At 36.3% G+C, this 21,644-nt stretch overlaps 1 protein-coding gene across 1 annotated transcript in view; it reads right to left on the minus strand.

The window, feature by feature from the left end:
- The window catches only part of GRID1 (glutamate ionotropic receptor delta type subunit 1), a gene marked incomplete at both ends in the record, with an annotated part of 769,462 nt that overhangs the window by 224,993 nt on the left and 522,825 nt on the right, over window positions 1-21,644 (minus strand). Inside the window, one exon of the mRNA XM_080695056.1 lies at window positions 20,727-20,846. Coding sequence (XP_080551182.1) covers window positions 20,727-20,846 — 120 coding nt within the window. The remainder of the gene's footprint in view (window positions 1-20,726; window positions 20,847-21,644) is intronic.

Consider the following 21,644-nt stretch of genomic DNA (forward strand, 5'->3'; position numbering starts at 1 on the left):
GCTAAATACCAAACTAACTATAGTTAAACACTGTTCTTTAGTGGGTAAATTTGTTTCTCACAAGTCTGTTGATTAGTAATTCTGACAGTACTTTCAGGGTTGGAAAAATAAGTAAATAATTTGTAGATAACAGGAGACAGGTTTCTTACTGTCAGGGAGTGAAGTAACAAATAAGCAAGAAGAGGCTAGAATGAACTATTTATAATTGTGGTAGAAAACATATTTGCTTATACAGGAATATGTGTGTGTATCTATCTGTATGTTTCCATCGATCTGCGTCTTTATGCATCTTTCTGCGTAAAGATACATATCTGTGCATACACACACAATATAGATGATGAAAATGATGATGATAGATGCATAGACAATATATGCATACATATATACAGACAGAGTTACACAAATATAGATGATGTGTTTACATGGGCTAATACACATGCATTCACTTCACTGCTGTATGGGTCAGGGTTCACTAGAGTAACAGAACTCACAGGACATGTATATGGGAAAAGAGGATTTATTAAATAATCTTACAGTTCAAAGCAGTGTAGTCCCGAGTTTCCAACTGCATGTGGAGAACAGGAAGAACCAGCAGCTGGTCAAGTGGTCTAAGAATTAGAGTCTCAGAATCAGAATGACCACAAATTCAGTCCCAGTCTAAGATGTAACATCTAGAAAACTCTCCAGAGAAATGATGGTGAAGATTCAGTTTGAGAGATCAAGACAGTTATCTCAGATGAGAACAGATGTGCTTTCTTCAGGAAGAACCACACGTGCCTTCACACAGCTTTCTCCTTTTATGCAAGTCCTGTGCCTATCAGAACCATGAACTACATTCAGGACAGGACTTTCTCTTCCATTTGTCATTACATAAACCAATCATCTCAGCAACCCCCTCAAAGCCACATAATTTTTGATGTTTCATGATCTAGTCAAGTTGACAATTCAGATTAACCATTACAATCACTCTGTCCACCTAAAAGGTCTTAGGTGCATTGATATCTTAGTAATAACATCACATCCATCACAGATTTTAATTTCTAAATGTCATTCCCCAATAAAATAAGAGGATTTCCAGAAGCTCTTGGAAAGATGGCTAATTCTAGGTCAGAGGCAAGGAAAACTCAAGATGTACACAGAATACCTAAATCATAAGAAAGTAAGGAGGTCCTCAAAAGGAAGAGGGGAACATGTCCAAAGGAGACAGTAGGGAACTTGAAACTACCACTCCCAGTAGCAAAAGCTGAAACAGCATAGAAATACTATTTTCTTATGATGCAAAAATAACATAATTATTCATGATCCCATACTGATGTAATGCATGTTTACAAGACAAATAAATGTATTTAAAAGGCATAAATATTCTCTACAGAAAAATTCCAAGCAATATAAGAAGCATGAGAGAAGAATAAAATCATCACAAAGATCATAGTGATAATAATTGCTATAGGCAGAAACCACTGATATGCATTAAAGTTAGTGGGAAAAATGTTAAGAAGAAATAGGATATTTGTATAATTTCAAAGTATTTTCTGCAAATGTGTATTAATTATTGTGGTGGTTTTAATATATTTGTATAAAAATTTTATTGGCTTTATGCCAAATGATAGTGCTTAACTCCTATCCCTTCAAGCAAGTTTGATTTGGTGACTTTCTTTTAATGAATAATGTATGAAAATGAAAAAGTTACTTAACATTATAATGTCTAAATAAACTTATCTATACCAATTATAAACAATAATGTAGAAAAACTGAAATTCTAGTACATTGCTGGGAGCATTACAAATGAAATAATCATTTTGGAAAGCAGCTTAGAAGTTTCTTTAAATATCAAATATCAATCTGTAATTTGACTCAGCCTCTTTGATATTTATCCAAAAGAAATAAAAACATATGTCCATATGAAGAGCTTTTTTTAAACCAATGTTTTACCAGCTTTATTGAAAATAATCAAAATGTAGAAATAACGCAAATGTCCATCAACAGATGAACAGAAAAATATATTATGCTCTCATATAATGAAATTACTCAGCAATAAAAAGAAAGAACCTCACAAATGCAACATCATGGATAGCATGTAAAATCATTACCATAGCAGACAGTAAAAAAACAACACCTAGTACAGGATTGTATTTATATTAAAATTAGAAAATAAACAAATAAATCTATAACAAAAAGCAGATTAGTTGTTGAGGATAGTACTATGGGAAGGGAAGAATTAAAAGTAAGCATAGGCAAATTTTAGGATTTTTCAAATAGTTGCTATCTTGTATGCAATAAAATTTCTCATATTATATTTATAGATATATACATGTCTATAACTATTTGAATGTGCATGAAACTCATTGAAATTTATATTTCAAATATTTACAGTTTACTTAATTTATAGATAAAGTTGCTAAAAGTTACTGAAGGATACACCATAAAGTGGATGTTTTATATAATGTGTAAAATATACCATAATAAAGTTAGCAAAAACATCATGATAATATAGTCAAGAAAATTACAAATAACTCTTTTGCTCCTATACTCTCCACCTCTTAAGATGGCCTGCCTTCTCCCTCAAATCCCTCACTTTCCTAAATAAAATCTGTCTTTTTTCTCTGAAAAAAATAATTACAAATAAATACGTGAAAATGCAGATAACTTGGGTGATAACTTGAATTTAATTAAAATGCATGTAAAAAAACAAACTTAGAAAATAAATAATCTTAAATGACTAAAATTAAAGCGAATCAGAGAGAGTATTGATATATAGGTCATGATGAAAACCTTTATACATGTTTGAAATGGGAGTTCAAAGAGAATGGAAAGAATGTGCCAAAAGTAATATAAGATTAGATAAGGCAGAGAATTGTCTAAAACTGATAATGTTTTGATTAAAATTTTAATTTAAAGAACCAAGTAATTCTATGAATCTCACGTTTGAAAAATAAAACAATAATCAGGTGTTATAAGATTACTAAACCTTGCATATAGCTAAAGCAGGAAGAAAAGTCACTTTACTTTCCAGTGAGAAACAAGACTGACAGTAAAGAAAAGAGAGTGGAAAGATACGTGTAAGGTGCTGAAAGAAAGGTAACTACTAACTAGAATTCTATATCCAGCAAAACTAACCTTTACCGATGTGTGTAGAATAAAGATATTTTCACTTAAAAAAAAAAGGTGAGAGAATGCACTGGTCACCAGTAAACCTGCACTGAAAGAAATGTTGAAGGAAATTCCCTAGGTGGAAAATTATCCTACAGAAAAAAAAAATACATGGAAAGGAATAAGAACAATGAGAAAGTAAATATCTATATCAATATAATTAAAAGTAATTTAATAATTATTATTAGAAATAATAGCAATATCTTATGGAGTTCAAAATTGAACTGTTTATTTTAACCTATAAGGCATTTCTTAGGAGAAAATGCGGGGGAGGGGAACTTAAACAATGGTGTACCTTGTGGCTCCAAAAACAAACAAAAAAACAGAAACAAAGCAACTCAGGCATAGAATTGAGCACAGACTGAATGTATGCCGTTTTCAACATGATCCACATTAAAATAATTAAAAAAAAGAATTGTCTAAATCCCAGACTAGCAACAAAAAAAAAACTCAGGTTCATTCTTTCCCCAGGTAGCCAGCCCAGCCCAGGGGCAACAGCAAGGGTGATCAAGCAGAAACAAATGTTCTGAGATTGTACCCAACATTGCACCCACATTACTTAATCTTCATGAAGGCCTAATCAGATACAAGTGGCATTTTCCTAATTTTGCAGATTCAAAAGAAGAACTAAGCTAGATTGAAGGGTTTGCCTAAAACATAGTATCTGATAACAAGTAAAGTTGGACTTTATAAGTAATGTGATACAATGTTGGGTACAATCTCAGGCCAATGATAGGTAATTAGCTGACCACCGCTGACTCCTGTATCTAGTGCTTATGATTTCATGTAAAAATATCTACAATATATGCATTGTTTAAATATTTCATGTCATAGTTAAATTTAATAAATTTATATTGAGAAAAAAAAGAAACAAATGTCCCAGTCCTAGAGGCAATTTCCTTTCACATCAGCCTGAGACTCTCTTGACCTATCAAAGGATCCTAGACAAGTGAGCAGCACTGACAAGGGAATCTCACCACCATAGTTGCACAGTTAGGAATCTTTTCTGTCACTCTGGGCCCAAGGACCTCCATATCTCAGAGACCCTGGAGAAGTTGGATAGAAACAACAAGAAAGAGTTCATCACAAGTCATGAAACTTCTTCCCATTAGCCTGTGGCTCTTCTCCTACACTGAGAAGCACTAGGAAACATTGACAAAGGATATCCTAAGCCACCCAGACTTCAGCCAGGGAAGTGGTATCTATTCCCTAGAGGCCAGTGGCTGGTCACAAAGAACAGCCTGAAAGTGCTACTTACCTTTAGAGACCAGAGACTCCCTTTTTTCAACTGAAGGTTCTGGTTGTCCCAGCCTGGGGAAACCCTTTCCCTTTCCTCAAGAAACATGAAGAGTTAAACAGAAGGACCAAACAGCAACAGATAAACCAAGCAGACCAAAGTAGCACCACATAATAGCACTAGCTCTTAAAATCCAGTAGACATAGAAGGTCCAGCAGACAAAAGTAGGCCGGATCAATGTACTAAAACTAAGGAGGATGTTCCATACAAGGATAAACTCCCTACTGCCTAAGTCAGCTACCATAATGTTTAATATATAAATAAAACCGACCCATTAAAAAGCAAGAAAATTACAACTTTAATGAGGAAAGATAACCAGTGGCTAAAACCAAGATGAATCAGATGTTTTAATTATCTGGTGAAGATTTTAAATAATATGTCATAATAATGCTTCAGCAAGTGTTAGAAATTTTCTTGAATCAAATGAAAATGTAGAAAATCTCAGCTAAGAACAAGGTATAAAATAGAACTAAGTGGAAATTATGGAATGGAACAAATACAGTAAATTTTTTAAATATATCACTGAATGGAATCAGAAATAGAGTTCATGTGATAGAGAAGACAATTTGTAAGTTGAAAAATAAACAATAAAATTTACCCAATGTACACAATAGAGAGAAAATTACTGAAAAATGATTGAACAAGGCTTCTGGGACCTATGAGACAATAACAAAGGGTCCAAAATCTAACACACATTCTATTGGAATACCAGAAAGAGAAGAGAAAGAGAGTAAAGAAAAAAGAGTATTCAGAAAATAATTGCTGATAATTTATCAAACATACTGAAAGATATAAATCCGTAGATTCAAGAAGATAGAAACCCCAAATGAATAACCCCCCAAAATCTATATCAATACATTATAATGGCACTTTTGAAATTTTTAAATTTAAGAATGTATATCAATATATATGTATATATATATGTGTGTGTGTGTGTGTGTGTGTGTGTGTGTGTGTGTGTTTGTGTATCAATATATATGTGGTACTGGGGTTCCTGGAAGCCCTTCTACCTCTGGGCTACACTCCCAGACCTATTTTATACTTTTATTTGGAAACAGAGTCTCTTAAGCTAGCGAGGCTGGCTTTAAACCTGCGCAATCCTCCTGTCTCCACCTCCCAAGTGCGGGGATTACAAAAGTGCACCACCACGCCCAGCTCAACATATATTTTTAATGATATGCCTTAATATCTAAGAAGGACTGACTTCAGTATCTCTCACAGATACCAAAATTCATGGATGCCAAAGTCCCTATATAAAATGGTATAGCCTTTTACATAACCCATACATATACTTCTGCATGTTTTAAATCATCTCCAGATTACTTATAATATCTAATGATATAAATGTTATGTAAATAGTTGTTATATTATTCAGGGATTTAAAACAAGAAATAGTCTGTACATGCTTGGTACAGACACAATTTTTAAAATATTTTAAATCCATAGTTGGGTAAATTCACAGATGTAAAACCCAAAGATACAGAGGGCTGACATTTACCTTAAAAGCATCCAGAGAGAAACTACTCAGAGGACTACCAATTTAAATGACAGTAGATTCTTAATCTGAAACTATGGAGATCAGTGGAAAAATAACACAATACTTTTAAAATATTGAAAGAAAAAGACCCTCAACCACAAATTCTGTGTCTGGCAAGAGACAGAGAGGAAATAAGACATTCTCAGATGAAGAAAAGCTAAAAGAATTTGTAAATAACAGTACAGCCCTTCAATGTTGGCTAAAGAAAGTTTATTAAGTAAAAAATAAATGGTAACAGAGGGATTCTTGGAGCATAAGGAAATAATAAAGAATAACAAAGATTATAGTAATGAGTATATATTATCCTCTTTCAGAGTTTTTGCAGATCATATTTGATGATTGAGATCCAAATTATAATACCATCTGATACTCAAGACATCAATATCTAAAAGCAGGAAAAGTAAACAAAATGGAAGTAAGATGTATACTTCAGTCCAACTAGTTAAGTGCTGATACCAAAAGACTTTGATAAATCCAATATTTATATTGTAATACCAGAGAAACCACTAAAGTAAATACTAAAATAACAATGCAAATAAATCAAGATTGAGTCCATAATGTATACAAGTAGGCCACTAGAAATTAGGGATAAAAGAAAAAAGATATCGGAAGAAATAATACAATTATTGTTTAGTATTTAAGTGCTAAAACAAAAATAATAATCTTAAATTCTAATAACATAAATATAGTGATTAAAACACAGAGATCTATAGAATGGATAAAAATGATGACTATATGTTTTTTGTAAAACACTCATTTCAAAGTCAATAATATAGGTGATTTAAAGTAAAAATATACAAAGATATATCATGAAATAATTAATTTTTAAAATCAGAAAGGGCTACATTAATATTAGGTAAATAAAATCACCAGAGAGATATTATACAATGTTAAAATTTTACTTGTTAAAATCCCCAAGTAATATATAATTATTATCCCACATGCATTATGCACCAAAAAAATTGATCCTTAAAATTCATGAAACAATAATTGATAGAGCTGAGAAAAAAGACAAATTTATAACTATAATTGGAAACTTTTAGATTTTTACCCCAACATTTGAGAGAAATAATTGGAAATCAACAAGGATATTGAAACTCTGGACAATACAATAATATTTTCGATCTATCTTACCCACCTATCTGAAACTCCACAAAATAGCAGAAAAATAAGCTTTTTTCAAGTTCTCATTGAACATTTGGTAAGATAGACTACATTTCTGGCCAGAAAAACTTCAACAAATTTAAGAGAATTGCTATCATACAGAGTCTGTTCTCACATCATGATGAAATAAGCCTATAATTCAGTAGTACAAACACAAGAGGAAAATATCTAAGTGTGTAAAAATTAACTTTTAAATAACCCATGGGTCAAACAGGAAGTCTCAAAGGAAATTTTTAGAACTAAATAAAAAATAAATTCAATACATGAAAATATATAGAATATAGCTAAAGGAGCACTAAACATAAGCTTATATAAGAAAAATGCAAATGCCCCAATTATTCTAAGATTTTACCTCAAGGAAGAGAAAATAAACCCAGGGCAACAAGAAATTTTAAAATAGTAAAGAGAAGAGTAGAAATTATTAAAATTGAAATTAGGAAAATAATAGATAAAATGAATGAAACAAAAAGCTGATTTTTCAAAAGTGACAGTAAAATTGAAACCTCTACCTAGACTAAAAAGAAAATTAGACAAGTTTCACATGTTAGAAAAACACAGAAGATATTATTACAGATAATACAGTTATTTAAAATATGGAGAAATGCAAACCTTATGTTCATAAATTTGACAAGTTAGAAGAAATGGATCAATTTTTAAAGACTACACACAGCCAAAGTTCAATCGTGTTTTAAGCGATAACAAGAATAGTCCAATAACCTTTAAAGAAATTAGATTTGTAATTTAAAATCTCCTAAAAAAAGAAATCTCTTAAGAATTCTATCAAACATTTAAGGAATTAGAATCTATTCCTCATAATGTCTTCCATAAGATTGAAGACAAAGGAATGCTTTCCAACATATTTTATGAGGCTAGTACTACCCTGATACAACATCCAGACCAATAGAGTACAATAAAGTAAAACTATAGTCTAATGTTTTATAAATTTAGAAGACTCTTCAATAGTGGATTATCAAATATGATCCAAAAGTGTATAAAAAGATTTCAAGCCAGGCGTGGTGGTGCACACTGGTAATCACAGCATTTGGGAGGCTGAGACAGGATTGTGGTTTGCGGACAACCTCAGCACTTAGTGAGTCCCTTTGCAACTTAATGAGACCCTATTTCAAAATAAAGAATAAAAAAAAATAGGGCTTGGGTGTAGCTTGGAGGTAAAATACCCCTGTGTTTCATCCCCAGTACAAAAAAAAAAAAAAAAAAATTCTCGTAGTAATCAAGAAAGCGTGGCATTGGGACAGGTACATTGACTGATGTAACATACTAGAGAACCCAGAAATAAAACCACATAAATAGCATGACCAAATGATTTGTGGCAAAGGTGCAAAATCAAAAACAAAGGTGAAAACATTACATATCCAGATGTAAAGGAAGGCCGGCCTAAACTTTAAAATTCTTAAAATAATTATTTCAAAGTGTATTATGGAATTAAATATAAAATGTAAATACATAAAGCTTAGAAATTGCCTATCATGGTGGTGCTTGCTTGTAATCCCAGTAATTAGGAAGCTGAAACAGGAGGATCACAAGTTCTCAGCCAGGCTTTGCAACTTAGTGAGGCCCTCCCAAATTTAGTGAGATCCTGTAACAAAATGAAGAATAAAAAATAGGGTTGGGAATGTAGCTTGGAAATAGAATGCCCCTGGGTTTAATCCTCAGTACTGCATAAAAAAAAATCTTAGAAATTTCAACATATAGAAAACAAGATAAAAATCTTTGGAATGTAGAGACAGACAAAGAATTCTATATTTGATACCACAAGCATGCTTTATTGAAGAAAAATTGATATACTGGATGTTATCAAAATTTAAACTTTAGCTTAACAGAACTGAAAGACAGCTAGAAAATGAGATGAGATATTTTGTAGATCACATATCTAATAAAATAACAGTATTTAGAATATATTAAGAACCCTAAAAACTCAAAATTACAAAAAGTAATCCAATTATAAAAACAGGCAAAAAATTCAATCAAAAATTTAACTGAAAAAATGTTCAATATCACTGACCATTAAGGAAGTAAAAATTAAAACTGCATTAAAGATGTTTTTGTATAATTATCAGATAAAAAAATAATAACACTAAAACTGTTGAAGATATGAAGAAATTATCTCTTATGAAATGCATTGCTGGAGTATAAAATGGTACAGTTATTCTGGAGAATGGTTGGACAGTTGCTTTTTGTAATACTAAACATGTAATTACCATAGGACCCAGCACATTGGGACATTTATAAAAAATATATACTAATGTTTTTATTCATAATAGCCCAACACTATAAAAGAAATCCAGATGTCCTTCAATGGTTCATGGGTGAATGGTTAAACAAACAGTGGTATGTTCATTCTTTGAAATACATTCAGCAGTAAGAAGAAAAAACTATGGATGTATAGAATTACTTAGATGAATCTCTAGGAAATTATACTGAGTTTAAAAAGGCAAGTATAATTTATAATATTATGTGATTTTATTAATATAACATTTTTTTAATTTTATTTTATTGGTGCACTGTATTCATACATCATAGTGGGATACAAACTTTTGTAGACATACATGCACACATCGCCCAGTCAGCCCCCACCCGATCCCCACCCCATTCTCTCCCCATCCCTCCCTCCCATGCTTGGCTTAGTGGTTGACATCTTTTATTATAGCAATTTATCCAAAATTAAAAATGATAATCTCACATAACAGTTTCATTTGTCTGATACCAAGCTTTTGATGACTTAAAGATAACATTTCAATATTTCTTTTTGCTTTCTTTCTTACCAGAGAATATTTTTTCTTTTTTTTAGGTGAAACTATCATATATTTATTTTTCAGAAAAAAATCTATCCTGATATGGAATATGGACTCTAGATACCCAAAACAATCTCGAAGCAAAAACAAAGCTAGAAGATGTATATTTTCTGATTTCAAACCATATAAAGCTACAATAATTGAAACAGTGTAGTACTGTTCTAAAGGCAGATATATAGACCATTGGAGTTAAATACAAGCCTAGAGCTAACTTCTTCCCTATATTGTCAAGTTATTTTTGACAAGGTTTCCATGAAGATTTGGTGGTGGAAATAATAATCTTTTAACTAAATATTGTTGAAAAATAATAATTACATGGAAAAGAATAAAATTGGACCCTTACCTAATCCCACATACAAGTATTAACTCAAACTAGATAAAAGACCTAAATATAAATCTTAAGACTATAAACTTTTAGGAGAAAATCTGGGTCATAAAACCTCACAACATTAAAATTGGCAGTGATTTTTATGATAAAATTCTACAATGAAAAATTTAGTAGATTCCTGGTTCCAGCATTTAAGAATGTAGAGAGCAGGAGGACATAAAAAGATTTTGTTATAAAAGATCGATTTGAGGGATCATTTTTGAAAACAAATATTTTGTTTCTTGACTGTGCTGATAGATATATCAACTCAAATCAAATGATAAAATTGAATACAAATAAAACAAGGGAAATGTGGATCCGAATCAGATCCATGAATTATATCAGTGTCAATATCCTTGTTTTGTTATTGTGCAATAGTATTATAAGATGCTGTTACCAGGGAAAACAGAGTAAAGTATACACTGAATCCCGCTGTATTACTTACCACAACTGCATGTAAGAGGAGTAATTAGAGGACACTAACATTAACAAATATGGGAATATATTATAAAATAATCAAAATAGTATGGTATGATATTGATACTAAAGAAAAAATGACCAGTATCAAAAATTCAATTAAAAAATATATCATATTACCAGGAAAAGAATACAAATTACATGATTATCTTGATTCATGAAAAATAATTTAACTAAACATAATTACCATTCTTAATAAAATTGCTAGAAAACAGGAATTTAAAGAAATTTTCTAATCTAAAAAAGAACAACCAAAATTATAAAGAAAAGGTAATGTTAAAAGGTGAATAATTAGAAGATATCTTCTGAGATTCAGAACACGATAAAGATAACCACAATCACTACATCTTTTTAGCTTGAATTAAAAAGCCAGTACAATAAAGCAAGAGGAATAATATGTATGGCAAGTAGAAAGAAAAAAATAAAACTCTCATGATTCATAGGAGACACTATCGTATTTATAAAAAATATAAAGAAATCTATAGGTAAACTCTTACCATAAACAACAAATCATTAGTATACTAGAAACAAGGTAAATAAACAATTAAATTTCTATATACACATAATAAACAAGTAGAAAAACAATTTAATATTTACTAAATATTTAATGTACTCATAGGTATCAATATCTATGAACAAATCAAAGAGAAATTATTCAAATCTCTACAATGAAAGCTACAGAACTTTCCTGAAGTCATAGAAGCTATAAACAAAATTAAGGGGTTCATGAAGTAGATTACTCAATAATGGTGAGATTTTAATGCTCCCCAAATTGATATAGAATCAGTGCAACCTTAGTCAAAATACAGATAGTTTGTGAAAGATGAAAATCTAATTTTAACTTTTATAAAAGTAAATGAATGCAAAGGGCCAAGAATAGCCACATCAGACTCCAAATATAAATGTACATCTTTCCCATGTTTTCCTCTGCTCCCTGATAGACTGCTTCTGCAACACTGTCCCTGTCTGCCGTGATGTGCAACCTCCCCTTGGGAACTGAGAATAAAAACCTATCTTCTCAATAGCAGTTGTCTCCTGATTGTTGGGCTTGCTGTACCTGAATAATAATGAAACCTTCATTTGAAACACAATAAGATAAGGATCTAAAAGTGCATTTGAAGATAATAATGAATCTTACAAACATCCTGTTGAGCAAAGGAAGCCAAATGCAGGGTGTCTGTATCACTTACATCAAGTTAAAGAACTGGATAATTAGTGGAGATAGAAGGCAAAAGTGTCCCAGTGGTGTGTGAAGTGACAGAAGGGGACACAAGCGAGACACCTTGGGGCACTGGTCATGGTTCTGCTTCTTGTGTGAGGGTTGATTGCAATAAAACTGTCCATCCATTGTGTTTACTTTTTGAATATCTATTGTGGTTCATTAGGATGCCCAAATTTTTCTGTGTGTTCACTTCACTTTACGTTAAAGAAGCCACAAGGATTCAGTCACAACTCCATTCAGAATAAAATAAGTAGCATTCCAAAACGAGAACGGAAAAATTATAAATTATACAACACTTCATAGAAAGACTTTAAAAATAACAATAAGACAAATACTAGGCAGGAAGTAGACTTAAAAGAAAACATAAATCAACTGTGATTAGAACAATAGCATATGATAAAATAATTAAATTATATCTAGTTTTGTAAATTAATTTTAAAATTTGTTATGTTTCATCATTGATAAATAAAGGTAGAAACACAAATACATAATAGTAGGAATGAAAAGAGAATATTTTATTTTATTTTATTTTTTTTTGCAGGTCTGGGGATGGAACCCAGGTGCATTCTACCTTCGAGGTACACCCCCTGCCCTATTTTTTTATTCTTTATTTTGAAACAGGGTCTCAGTTGCAGAGGGCCTCACTAAGTAGCTGAGGCTGTCTGCAAACTGTGATCCTATGGTCTCAGCCTCCCAAATGCTAGGATTACAAGCGTGCGCCACCACACCTGGCTAAAAGAGAATTTTGTGTGTGTGTGTGGTACTGGGGGTGGAACCCAAAGGCTTTCTACCTCCGTGCTATACCCCCAGATCTATTTTATATTTTATTTGGAAACAGGGTCTCACTAAGTTGCCGAGAGCCTAAGTAGCTGAACTGGCTTCGAAACTGTGCAATCCTCCTGTCTCAGCCTCCTAAGCGCGGGGGTTACAAGCATGCGCCACCAGCCCAGCTAAAAGAGAATATTTTAAATGCACACTTTAATAGATATTTTTACACCATTTCCAAATATTATCAAGACATTTAAGTAATGAATTTGGCAAAATTTTCAGTTGAAGTGAAGAGATGACTAAAAAGGACTCCGTGAAATAAGAAAATAAATAAGAAATAAGAAATAAGAAAAAAAAAACTTTCCAAGACATTAAAAACAGTTGCACCGAAACAAACATCCCAATCCATTCCAAATCTCAAGAGTTCTGTCTGCAGAAGTACAAAAGTGAGTGATCCCTTGTCTGCTTAATAAAGAAGGGATCACAACCTAACACTAACTGAACACAAACATCTGAGCAAGAAACTATGTCAACATCATCTCTGCATCTGCCTGGAAAACCCCATCTGTAATCATGGAAAAAGAAAAATGCTCATGGCCAAGAAAGGGAAGCCAGGGCCAACTCCTTGGAAAGCGCTGCTCACTGGTGAAAACGAGACACACGCAGGAAAAGAACAACCCTCCACATGCTGCGGTGTCCACAGTCTGTCTGTTGGAACTGGCACCTCTGTCCTGAAACTCTAAAAGAAAGTAAGATGATGCCTTGAGCATGGTCAAACAGAAAGATGAAAAAGACCTGAGCCTTTGATCTGAGCACAGAACATCTGAGCTGGCCAAGCCTGGAGCTAGCTTGGCTCCAGGTCACTTTCAATGTGAGATGACGCCTTCCTTATTGTTTAGTCCACTTGGGATGGGCACTTTGTTACCTGCAGAGAAGCACATTGCAATAACATCCATAAACAAATTAAATTTAATTTGAGAGAAAAAAAAGAGCAAAAAGACTAAGAATTCAAATAAGAAATGACGCAGAGATATGGAAAATTTACAATAGCATAGGGTAAGATGTGACATTCAAATCAATGGGGGAAGGAAGGTTTACTGTATAAATGAAGGTGGGAATGGTTTAATAAAAAATGTAAAAGTTAGGCCACCAGATCACTAGGGGTGATCATCCCAATCCATCTCAGGTAAATGGCAGATTTTATTGAAAGAAAAACAATAAGAATAACTAGAGGAAAGTATAGGTAAATAGTATCTATTGTGCAAACTGAATATGACTTCCTAAAAATTACAAACATGAAAAAACACTGCAAATGAAAAATCTACATATTTAGTCACATAAAATGTTATTTGTCTTTGTGAAGATATTTTTTATTTAAAGGCAGTTTATTGGGACAAATCATTGGACACAAATAACTACTAATTCCCTTCTGAAAGAAGTTTTGTGGGTTAACAAGGAAAATTCCATCCTCAATATAAATGTGCAAAGAACTGAAGATATAATTTATCAAATGTGAATACAAATTATTAATGATTATATTTTAAATGCACAATATCACAAAAATAAAAATTTAGCAACATTATATTATGTATTTCTACTAAGTTAGCAAACATGTTTAATGTATCAATCAGTTTTTTGAGCTTACCATGTAACAGACTTCCATATACTATGCTCTGATGTAAAAATTATTAGGCCTTTCTATAATCAATTTGAAAATATGAATCAATACATCAAAAGAATTATTATCTTTGGTTTAGTAAATCCACTTCTTTAAAAATGTATCCGGTTTAATTTACATCTATAAGTGTAAATGTAAATTAAAATTGTATATATTTTGGATGTTCATTATGACACTTCTATAATATTATGGTGGTAACCCATAAACATTCATCATAAAAGAAGAGTAAGTTGAGTAATGTACTTCCATTAAAAAATCATGGTTGTAAAGAATAATTAAGGAAATGAGCCAATAGGCTCAATATAGAACTAAGTGAGAAAGTCAGGATATAAAATGTGTATGCAATAAATAGCAACTTGATAAATATACATGTCACTATCTCTATGTATGGAAGGAGGAAAAAAACATAAAGAAACACACACCAGAAATGAGACCAGTATTTATCTATTGGTTCAGGAATTACAGCTGACTTTTTCTACTCATCATTTTATTTATCTGGATTTTCTAACCATTCTTTCCTAAATGAGCATGCATTGATGAAATGTTACTTAAATGAAATACTTAATTGCATCTTTCTTTTATGCCTTTACTCAAATGAAGTGTTTGTTTAGATTCTGAGCCCTTTCAGAAGCAGTTCTTTTGCTTAAGGGTTCCAAAAGGTTGACATTGTACTTGGGAAATACACTGCAAGAATGTTAATCCATGAAGACACTGAAGTTTATTTTTGTTCTGCAGCTCACTGTGCACAGCCGGGAGTCTCTAGGACAGTAGCTCAGTAGAGATGCTGCACTACATTCTGGCTGGATCCCTCAACCCACCTACACCCAAAGTTTCTCCCTCTCTGCTGGATCCTGGACCTACTGCTGGAGCCTCAAGGTAAAAGCAGCTTCTGCTTCCATCACCAGAGCTAGCTTGTCTGCCATGTGCCTTTTCAGAGCGGACTCACCACTCAAAACTTCTGAAGGGAGACAAGGTGAGACAATTTGTAAGGCAGTGTAGCAGGCCTAGGCGAGAATATTGATTATGTACTCCCAAACACAGAGAGGACTGGGGCCCCACGGCATGAACACTCACTGCAAGATGAGCAATTATTACCCTGTGAATCAGCAGCTATGAGGTCCTTTCAGAGACATGACATCAAAGGGGCATTTGATTCCTATCCAAAGCCAGCATTTATGAAGAATCAAAATTGCCAGAAAAGATAGAAGATGCATCTGAAACTAGCAAAGGAGAATAGCACACTCCCATTTCCCTGGATAATTGCTTAGAATGGGGATGCTGAGCCAAATGCAATGTGGAACCTCAGGTCAGCAGGATCCAGGCCAATGCAAAGGACCAGAACTCATTAATGCTGGCTCAGGGGTAGAGGGGGAGATTGGAGTGCACAGTGGGCTAGGGCGAGGGAGGGAGGGAGTCACAGAACTGCATTGTCTCAAATTCAGAAAGGTCCCCTGCCAGACACATAAACACACATTCACATGCATACACACACTCTCATGCACACATGCATGCACAATCTTCAAATCCTAACAAAGCTATGTACTGTTGGGGCTATATAACCAAATCTCTTCAGTCTCTGGGCCTCCAAATGGAGTTGTGCAGAAAACCATAGACACTGGGGACAGGAGTAGATATGAAGGACTCCTCAGGGTTCCCTACTCCAAATCCCTACTTATGTGTGTCTACAGCTGCTTAATATACTTGGGTTCCAGTAAGATCCTGATTGATTGGACTTCACAGGGTTAAAGAAAAGCTTGAGTGCCACCAGATGAAATAGGTCCTCAGCCCCTCTTGGCTCTAATTCAATCCTGGTCAGAAAGGAGTAGAAAACAGCCATGCTCTCTCATGCAGCATGAGGGTCTCCTTAATTCTGAGATGCAAGGCATAAAACAAACCCACAGGCTCACTGTATGCTCCAACCACTCCCCCACCCTCCTTCCTGAGGAAACTTGCTGCCCTCCACTGAGCCAGTGAATCAGGTAGATACCCCCCATGGTAAATGAGGTTCAAAGGGCCCACAGGCAGTTGGCGATTTTCCCAGGATTTTGCTGGTTAGTGAAAGAAATTAACCCCCCTGCACCAATGTTATTAGGACAGAGAAGGGAGGCAAAATCAGCAAACAGGTCAGTCTCCTGAGGGCTGATCCTGGTGTCATAATGCAGGCAAGTCATCAAGTCATGCTTGGTTTTGGGTAGAGAATGGGAACAACTATGTTTTCTTTCTCCCATGAATCACTCCAACACCAAATCGGGCCCATAAATGAAACCTCATCAGAGGTTCCTAGCACCTTCCCAGCTGTGGTTTTTATAAAGCATGACCATCTGCTCACAGGCACACAAGAGGGGCTTAGCACTGCGGGAGCATGGGAAGACTAGTGACCCCTACTACACCCACTTGGTGCTGCACAATATATTCTCCTCCCTCTGTCCACTGAGATAAGGAGCCATGGTCCAGGACACAGTGAGACAGGAGGGCTGTGCCTCTCGGCGCCAGTGGATAACAGATAGATATGCACAGAGGAATGCCCAGGCCACGTGGAGCATTCTCCCAGCCCAGTGCTGCACAGGATAATTGCTCCCACTGACCCCTGTATTCCATAGAAGGATCACACTTTCTGCATCTCCCATTTGGGGATAGTTCAGAGTAAAAAAAAGTGACTATAAAAATTCAGGGTACACAGAACCAGAAGTGACACAAGGACCCCAGAGTCAATGAGTTTGTACACAGTAAGTTCTCAGTAGTTCCTGCTGTTCTCTCTCTTGTCCTGCACCAAAGACCTTCCCACACACCCTCACCTTGGGAAACTTGATGATAAGTGGCCTACAGAAGTTCTGTCCCAGTTAAAGTCATGAGCATTATGAGACATTGCATAAATATGTTTATTGGACATTCCTGACTGAGCAAAATAAAATAAAATGAAGGAGATGTGGAGTTCTAGTAGTTCTGAGGCCTGAAATAATCATGTCTCCAATAGGATGAGGTAAGGAAGGACCCCTTCAAAGCAAATATTTAACGCCAGGGACTGGAAGTGACTTCCCAGCAAACACTGGTCCTGGTGGTAGACCCATGCCAGACAGCTCCAAGTACAATACAGAGACGATTAATAGTTTGCCTGGAGTTACACAGCAAGCCAGCGACATAGACCTTTGATTTTGTCATCCAGTGCTTTCTCAACAAGAACGCGTTTCCTGGATGAGATAATTTAATTAGTATTTGTCCAGCACCCTGCAGTGAAAGGCGATCACCCACTCCTCCCTCCTATGCAGGGACTGAGGAATCCACCCTCTCTTGATACCACTTAATCTAAAATGTCTGGGTGACTCAGCCTCCCTAAGATTTTCCTCCAGGGTATTTAACTTAAGAAAAATAACCATTTGCTCCCTAATTTAAATGATCCCTCTTAGTTTTAATCTTCAACAAACTACTGGGGTTTTATTCCATTTTATTTGCTGTTGTTTTTCTGTTTAAATATATATGATGTTTTATCATCTTTGCAGGGAACCTCTGACCCTTCTTAGCACTATGGCACTCAGGAATCTTTCTGACTGGATTCCCTTGCAGCTCTGTATGGTGCATGACAGGAGAGCTGGCATCCAGGGGGGACTACGCTGATGGATGGCTAATCTTAGTGAAGAATTTGCATGGCTCAGGACCCTAGTTCTACCATCAAATCTTCAGTGCACCCTCAATTAATTATTTTCTCAAATCTCACTATCCCTCATTTCATCCCCAGCATTTCCACCAGGAAACTGCAGTTCAGTCCTGCCTTCAAATACTGCCCTATATGGGTGACTCCTTGTAATAATCCCCTGTCCTGGCTTCACTGGAAGCCCCTCAGATCTCACTTTAATGCACCCTGGGCCCGAATAACAAACATTTGTTATGGTAAATCCCATTATCTGCCTTCCAGATAACTTCTCCTTACCAGAGATAAGCTGCTAGGCAGACAGATAACAACTGGGATATGTAGTTATTAAGGGCAGATTTTAAAATGACAAAAGGATCCATTTTAAAAGAAAGCCCACTTGAAAATCAGCTCCCTTTCCAACTCAATTGCATCCAAGCCTCCTCTTCAGAAGCTCCTTATACTGAGAGATTCCAGCTCCCATTGGCTTCAGGATTTTTGAGGAGTGTTGCCTTGGCAACAGGGATGACCCAGACATCTCAAACCGGAAGTGGAGGAAAGAGTGTCTCCCCTTATCTCAGGCACCTGAAGAGGCCAGTAGGGCATGGGCTGCCAGAGAGGAGGAGAGGACCCCACAGCCAACATTCTGCCAACGATGGGACCTTGGTGGTAGAGCCAAACTGAAATATGGGAGAGGGAGGTAGAAAAGGAGCCAGCAGGTAGGGCCTAATGGTCACCACCCTCAGAGGAACACCTAAGGATGAAGGCAAGCACCCAAGAGTACTGTGGCTTCCTGTACTCTGCCATCTCCATCACCCCATGGTGACTCAATAAGCTCCATGCCCTGGTTTCCTCTTGTCAAGTGCAAACCCCAACAGAAACCAAGTTTTCTTGTGGTCATTACTTAGATCAATGATGACAATTCCATCCCCAGTTCCCAATGAAGTCTCACAGTTTAGGCAGCCCCAACAATCATCCTAAAACAAGCCCAACAGCCTAAAATATTGCAAGCACACCCTGGCCATTCAGGGTGTCCCAGAGTGGGCATAAACTCTTAGATGGCTCCTCAATAAAACCTCTGGTCTAAAATGTCATCAAGACACATGTTGGCCATTGCATCACAGCAAAATATTGAGCCACCTAGAATTTCCATGACCAGCTCATAAATCCACCCTCTGTCACAAGATGGGCTAAAAGTTCCCCACTCTCCCATTGTGCAGAGACTCCAGGCCATCTAGCCTCTCCCTGGGCATCCAGTCTTTGGACCCATGCTGCCCTGCACCCTCCTACTTTGCAGCTTTCTTCCCTCCACTGCCTCCACAGGCGTCCTTCTACCTACTCTAGTCCTCCAAGAGCAACACAAAGATGGCCCCTTCACTTGACCTTAGCTTACCTCTCTACTGCCCCTAGCCAAGGCTAGAAGCCAGGCTAGCAGGCTCTTTGCTGAGGGATATTAGCCCCTAGTGAGGACTCATTACCTGAGGGACTGTTCTACCTCTCCAGAGCACTGTCATCAGTAGACATCTTCCTCTTGAGCATACGGAAATGTATGTGTGTGTTTGAGCTTGTGTGTGATTACATAAGCCTATACCTCAGTGCATGCAATCAGCAAATATTGTATTCTTTTTCCCAGGAAAACCGAGTCCCTACAACCCCTTTATATCATGAACACACCCATCTGTGGCCCCAACAAACTCTCTAGGCCATTTCTGGGAATGTATCCAAGCCAGCTGGGTTGGCCAGGCCTGAGCAGCAGCTACTGCCCTTTTACCTGCATACCTATCATCAACTCTACACTGGCTCACAGTAAACACAACTGAGATCTCCCATTTAGATAATTATTCCAACCCAAGGTTTGCCATATTGACAACCAACCTATTCAACTTGGCTTCATAATCCTGCCTTAACTTTGAAAGTCCCCACTCTAGATGAAAGGCCACTTTCCTGCTATCCTTAGCCCCTTGTCTTCCATTCCCACATAAGGAGGAAGAAAAGGCAAAGTATGACTGGAAAGATCCACTCCACGCTTACCAACTGCATCAACATCAACTAAAAACCTAAACCTTGCCTTGAAACCCAAACCATTCCTCTGTGGGATAACTTCTTGCTTCTCTGCATTGAGCTCCAAATCTTCCTCTCCACCCTCCTTTTGGCTCATTTTTCTGTTTATGGACTTGGATCTGATGAACACTCTGGCTATCACCTCTGTTATAGCCCCAGCCACAATTCATACTCATCCCTCATCCCCACAGTTGGGCTGACTTCACTATTCCAGAAAAAACAAATTACCCCATCTAGTCTCCAAGCAGTTCCTCCATTCCAAGGAGCAGGACCAGACCCAGTTATCCTACTAGACTCAGGAGACTGCACTAGTGGCATTTCCCATCTGAAAATCTCTTGTACCTCTTCCCCAGTAAGCTCCATGAGCATCAGCATCCATTGAAGCATCAGGAGAGAGAGAGAGAGAGAGAGAGAGAGAGAGAGAGAGAGAGAGAGAGAGAGAGACTGACTGGAAGAAGGTATGCCAATGGCAGTTAGCACTGGCTGGGAACGTAGAGCCCTGTGGTGGTGGCTGTATTCCATGGCATCATAGCAGGAGCATTGAAAAGTGAAGACCCTGAGACTTACCTTCCGCATGTCTTTGCCAAAGGTTTCACTATAGGTTGTGCCAAGAATTTCAAACTGGACGTAGGGATTTGAGCTGTCTTCCCGGAACTCCATTACTCCTGTGAGCCCAGTGATGTGACCCTACAGTAGAAGAGGAAAGACCATTGGAAGGTGAGAAAAATATGGCTGAGGTAGAGGATGGAGTTACCAAAAAAGAAAGTGGTCATCATGAAAAGAGCAATCAGGAGGAGGAGAAATCATGGTCAGGCTGTAATAAGACTTATTCATTGACAGCCCTAGGGTATAGAAGCAAGATCAATACTTCTCAGGCTATTTGCTTTTGAGGAAATCCCTAAGGCTTGTGCCTGACATTTGTGCAGTGAATAAGTTTATGGCTCCTGCTCTGTGCCAGGCACTGTGCATGAGATTAAAGACTGGTAGCTTTTGTCTCTACTCAAGAGGGAAGTCTAAGGCAATGAAAGTCATCTCTTAAGGCTATAGGTTGCAGCAAATAGCAGCATCACATGACCCCTGGCGTTGCCACCTTGGGTAAATCATGCCCATCTCCTGGCTTTAGCCTGACATTAGTCATATCTGTACCACAGTGCCCATACCTCTCTCCAGAGGCTCAGTGGGCCCCATGGGAGCAGCAGGCATTTGAGTGAGCTGTGGTGATCCCACTTTTCTCTTCAAATCTGGGGTCAGGGTCTTCTGTGGCTATATCTCTTGTGGACTCTAAGCAGGGAAGTCCCTAGAGACTGAGCTCGTCCAGGAGGAGCCCCTACTCTGTTCTAGGCTGCAGTAAATTCAAACCAACACCAGAACATGCTCACTGCTATTGAAATTGTGCACAATTTATTGTGACTAAAACTCCTAACACTATAGATTTCCCTAACTGCTCTTTTGAAACCTCTAAAAGCCAATTCACTTTAACAAGTC

This window comes from Muscardinus avellanarius (assembly GCF_963383645.1).
Source record: "Muscardinus avellanarius genome assembly, chromosome: 4".
Classification (NCBI taxonomy): domain Eukaryota; kingdom Metazoa; phylum Chordata; class Mammalia; order Rodentia; family Gliridae; genus Muscardinus; species Muscardinus avellanarius.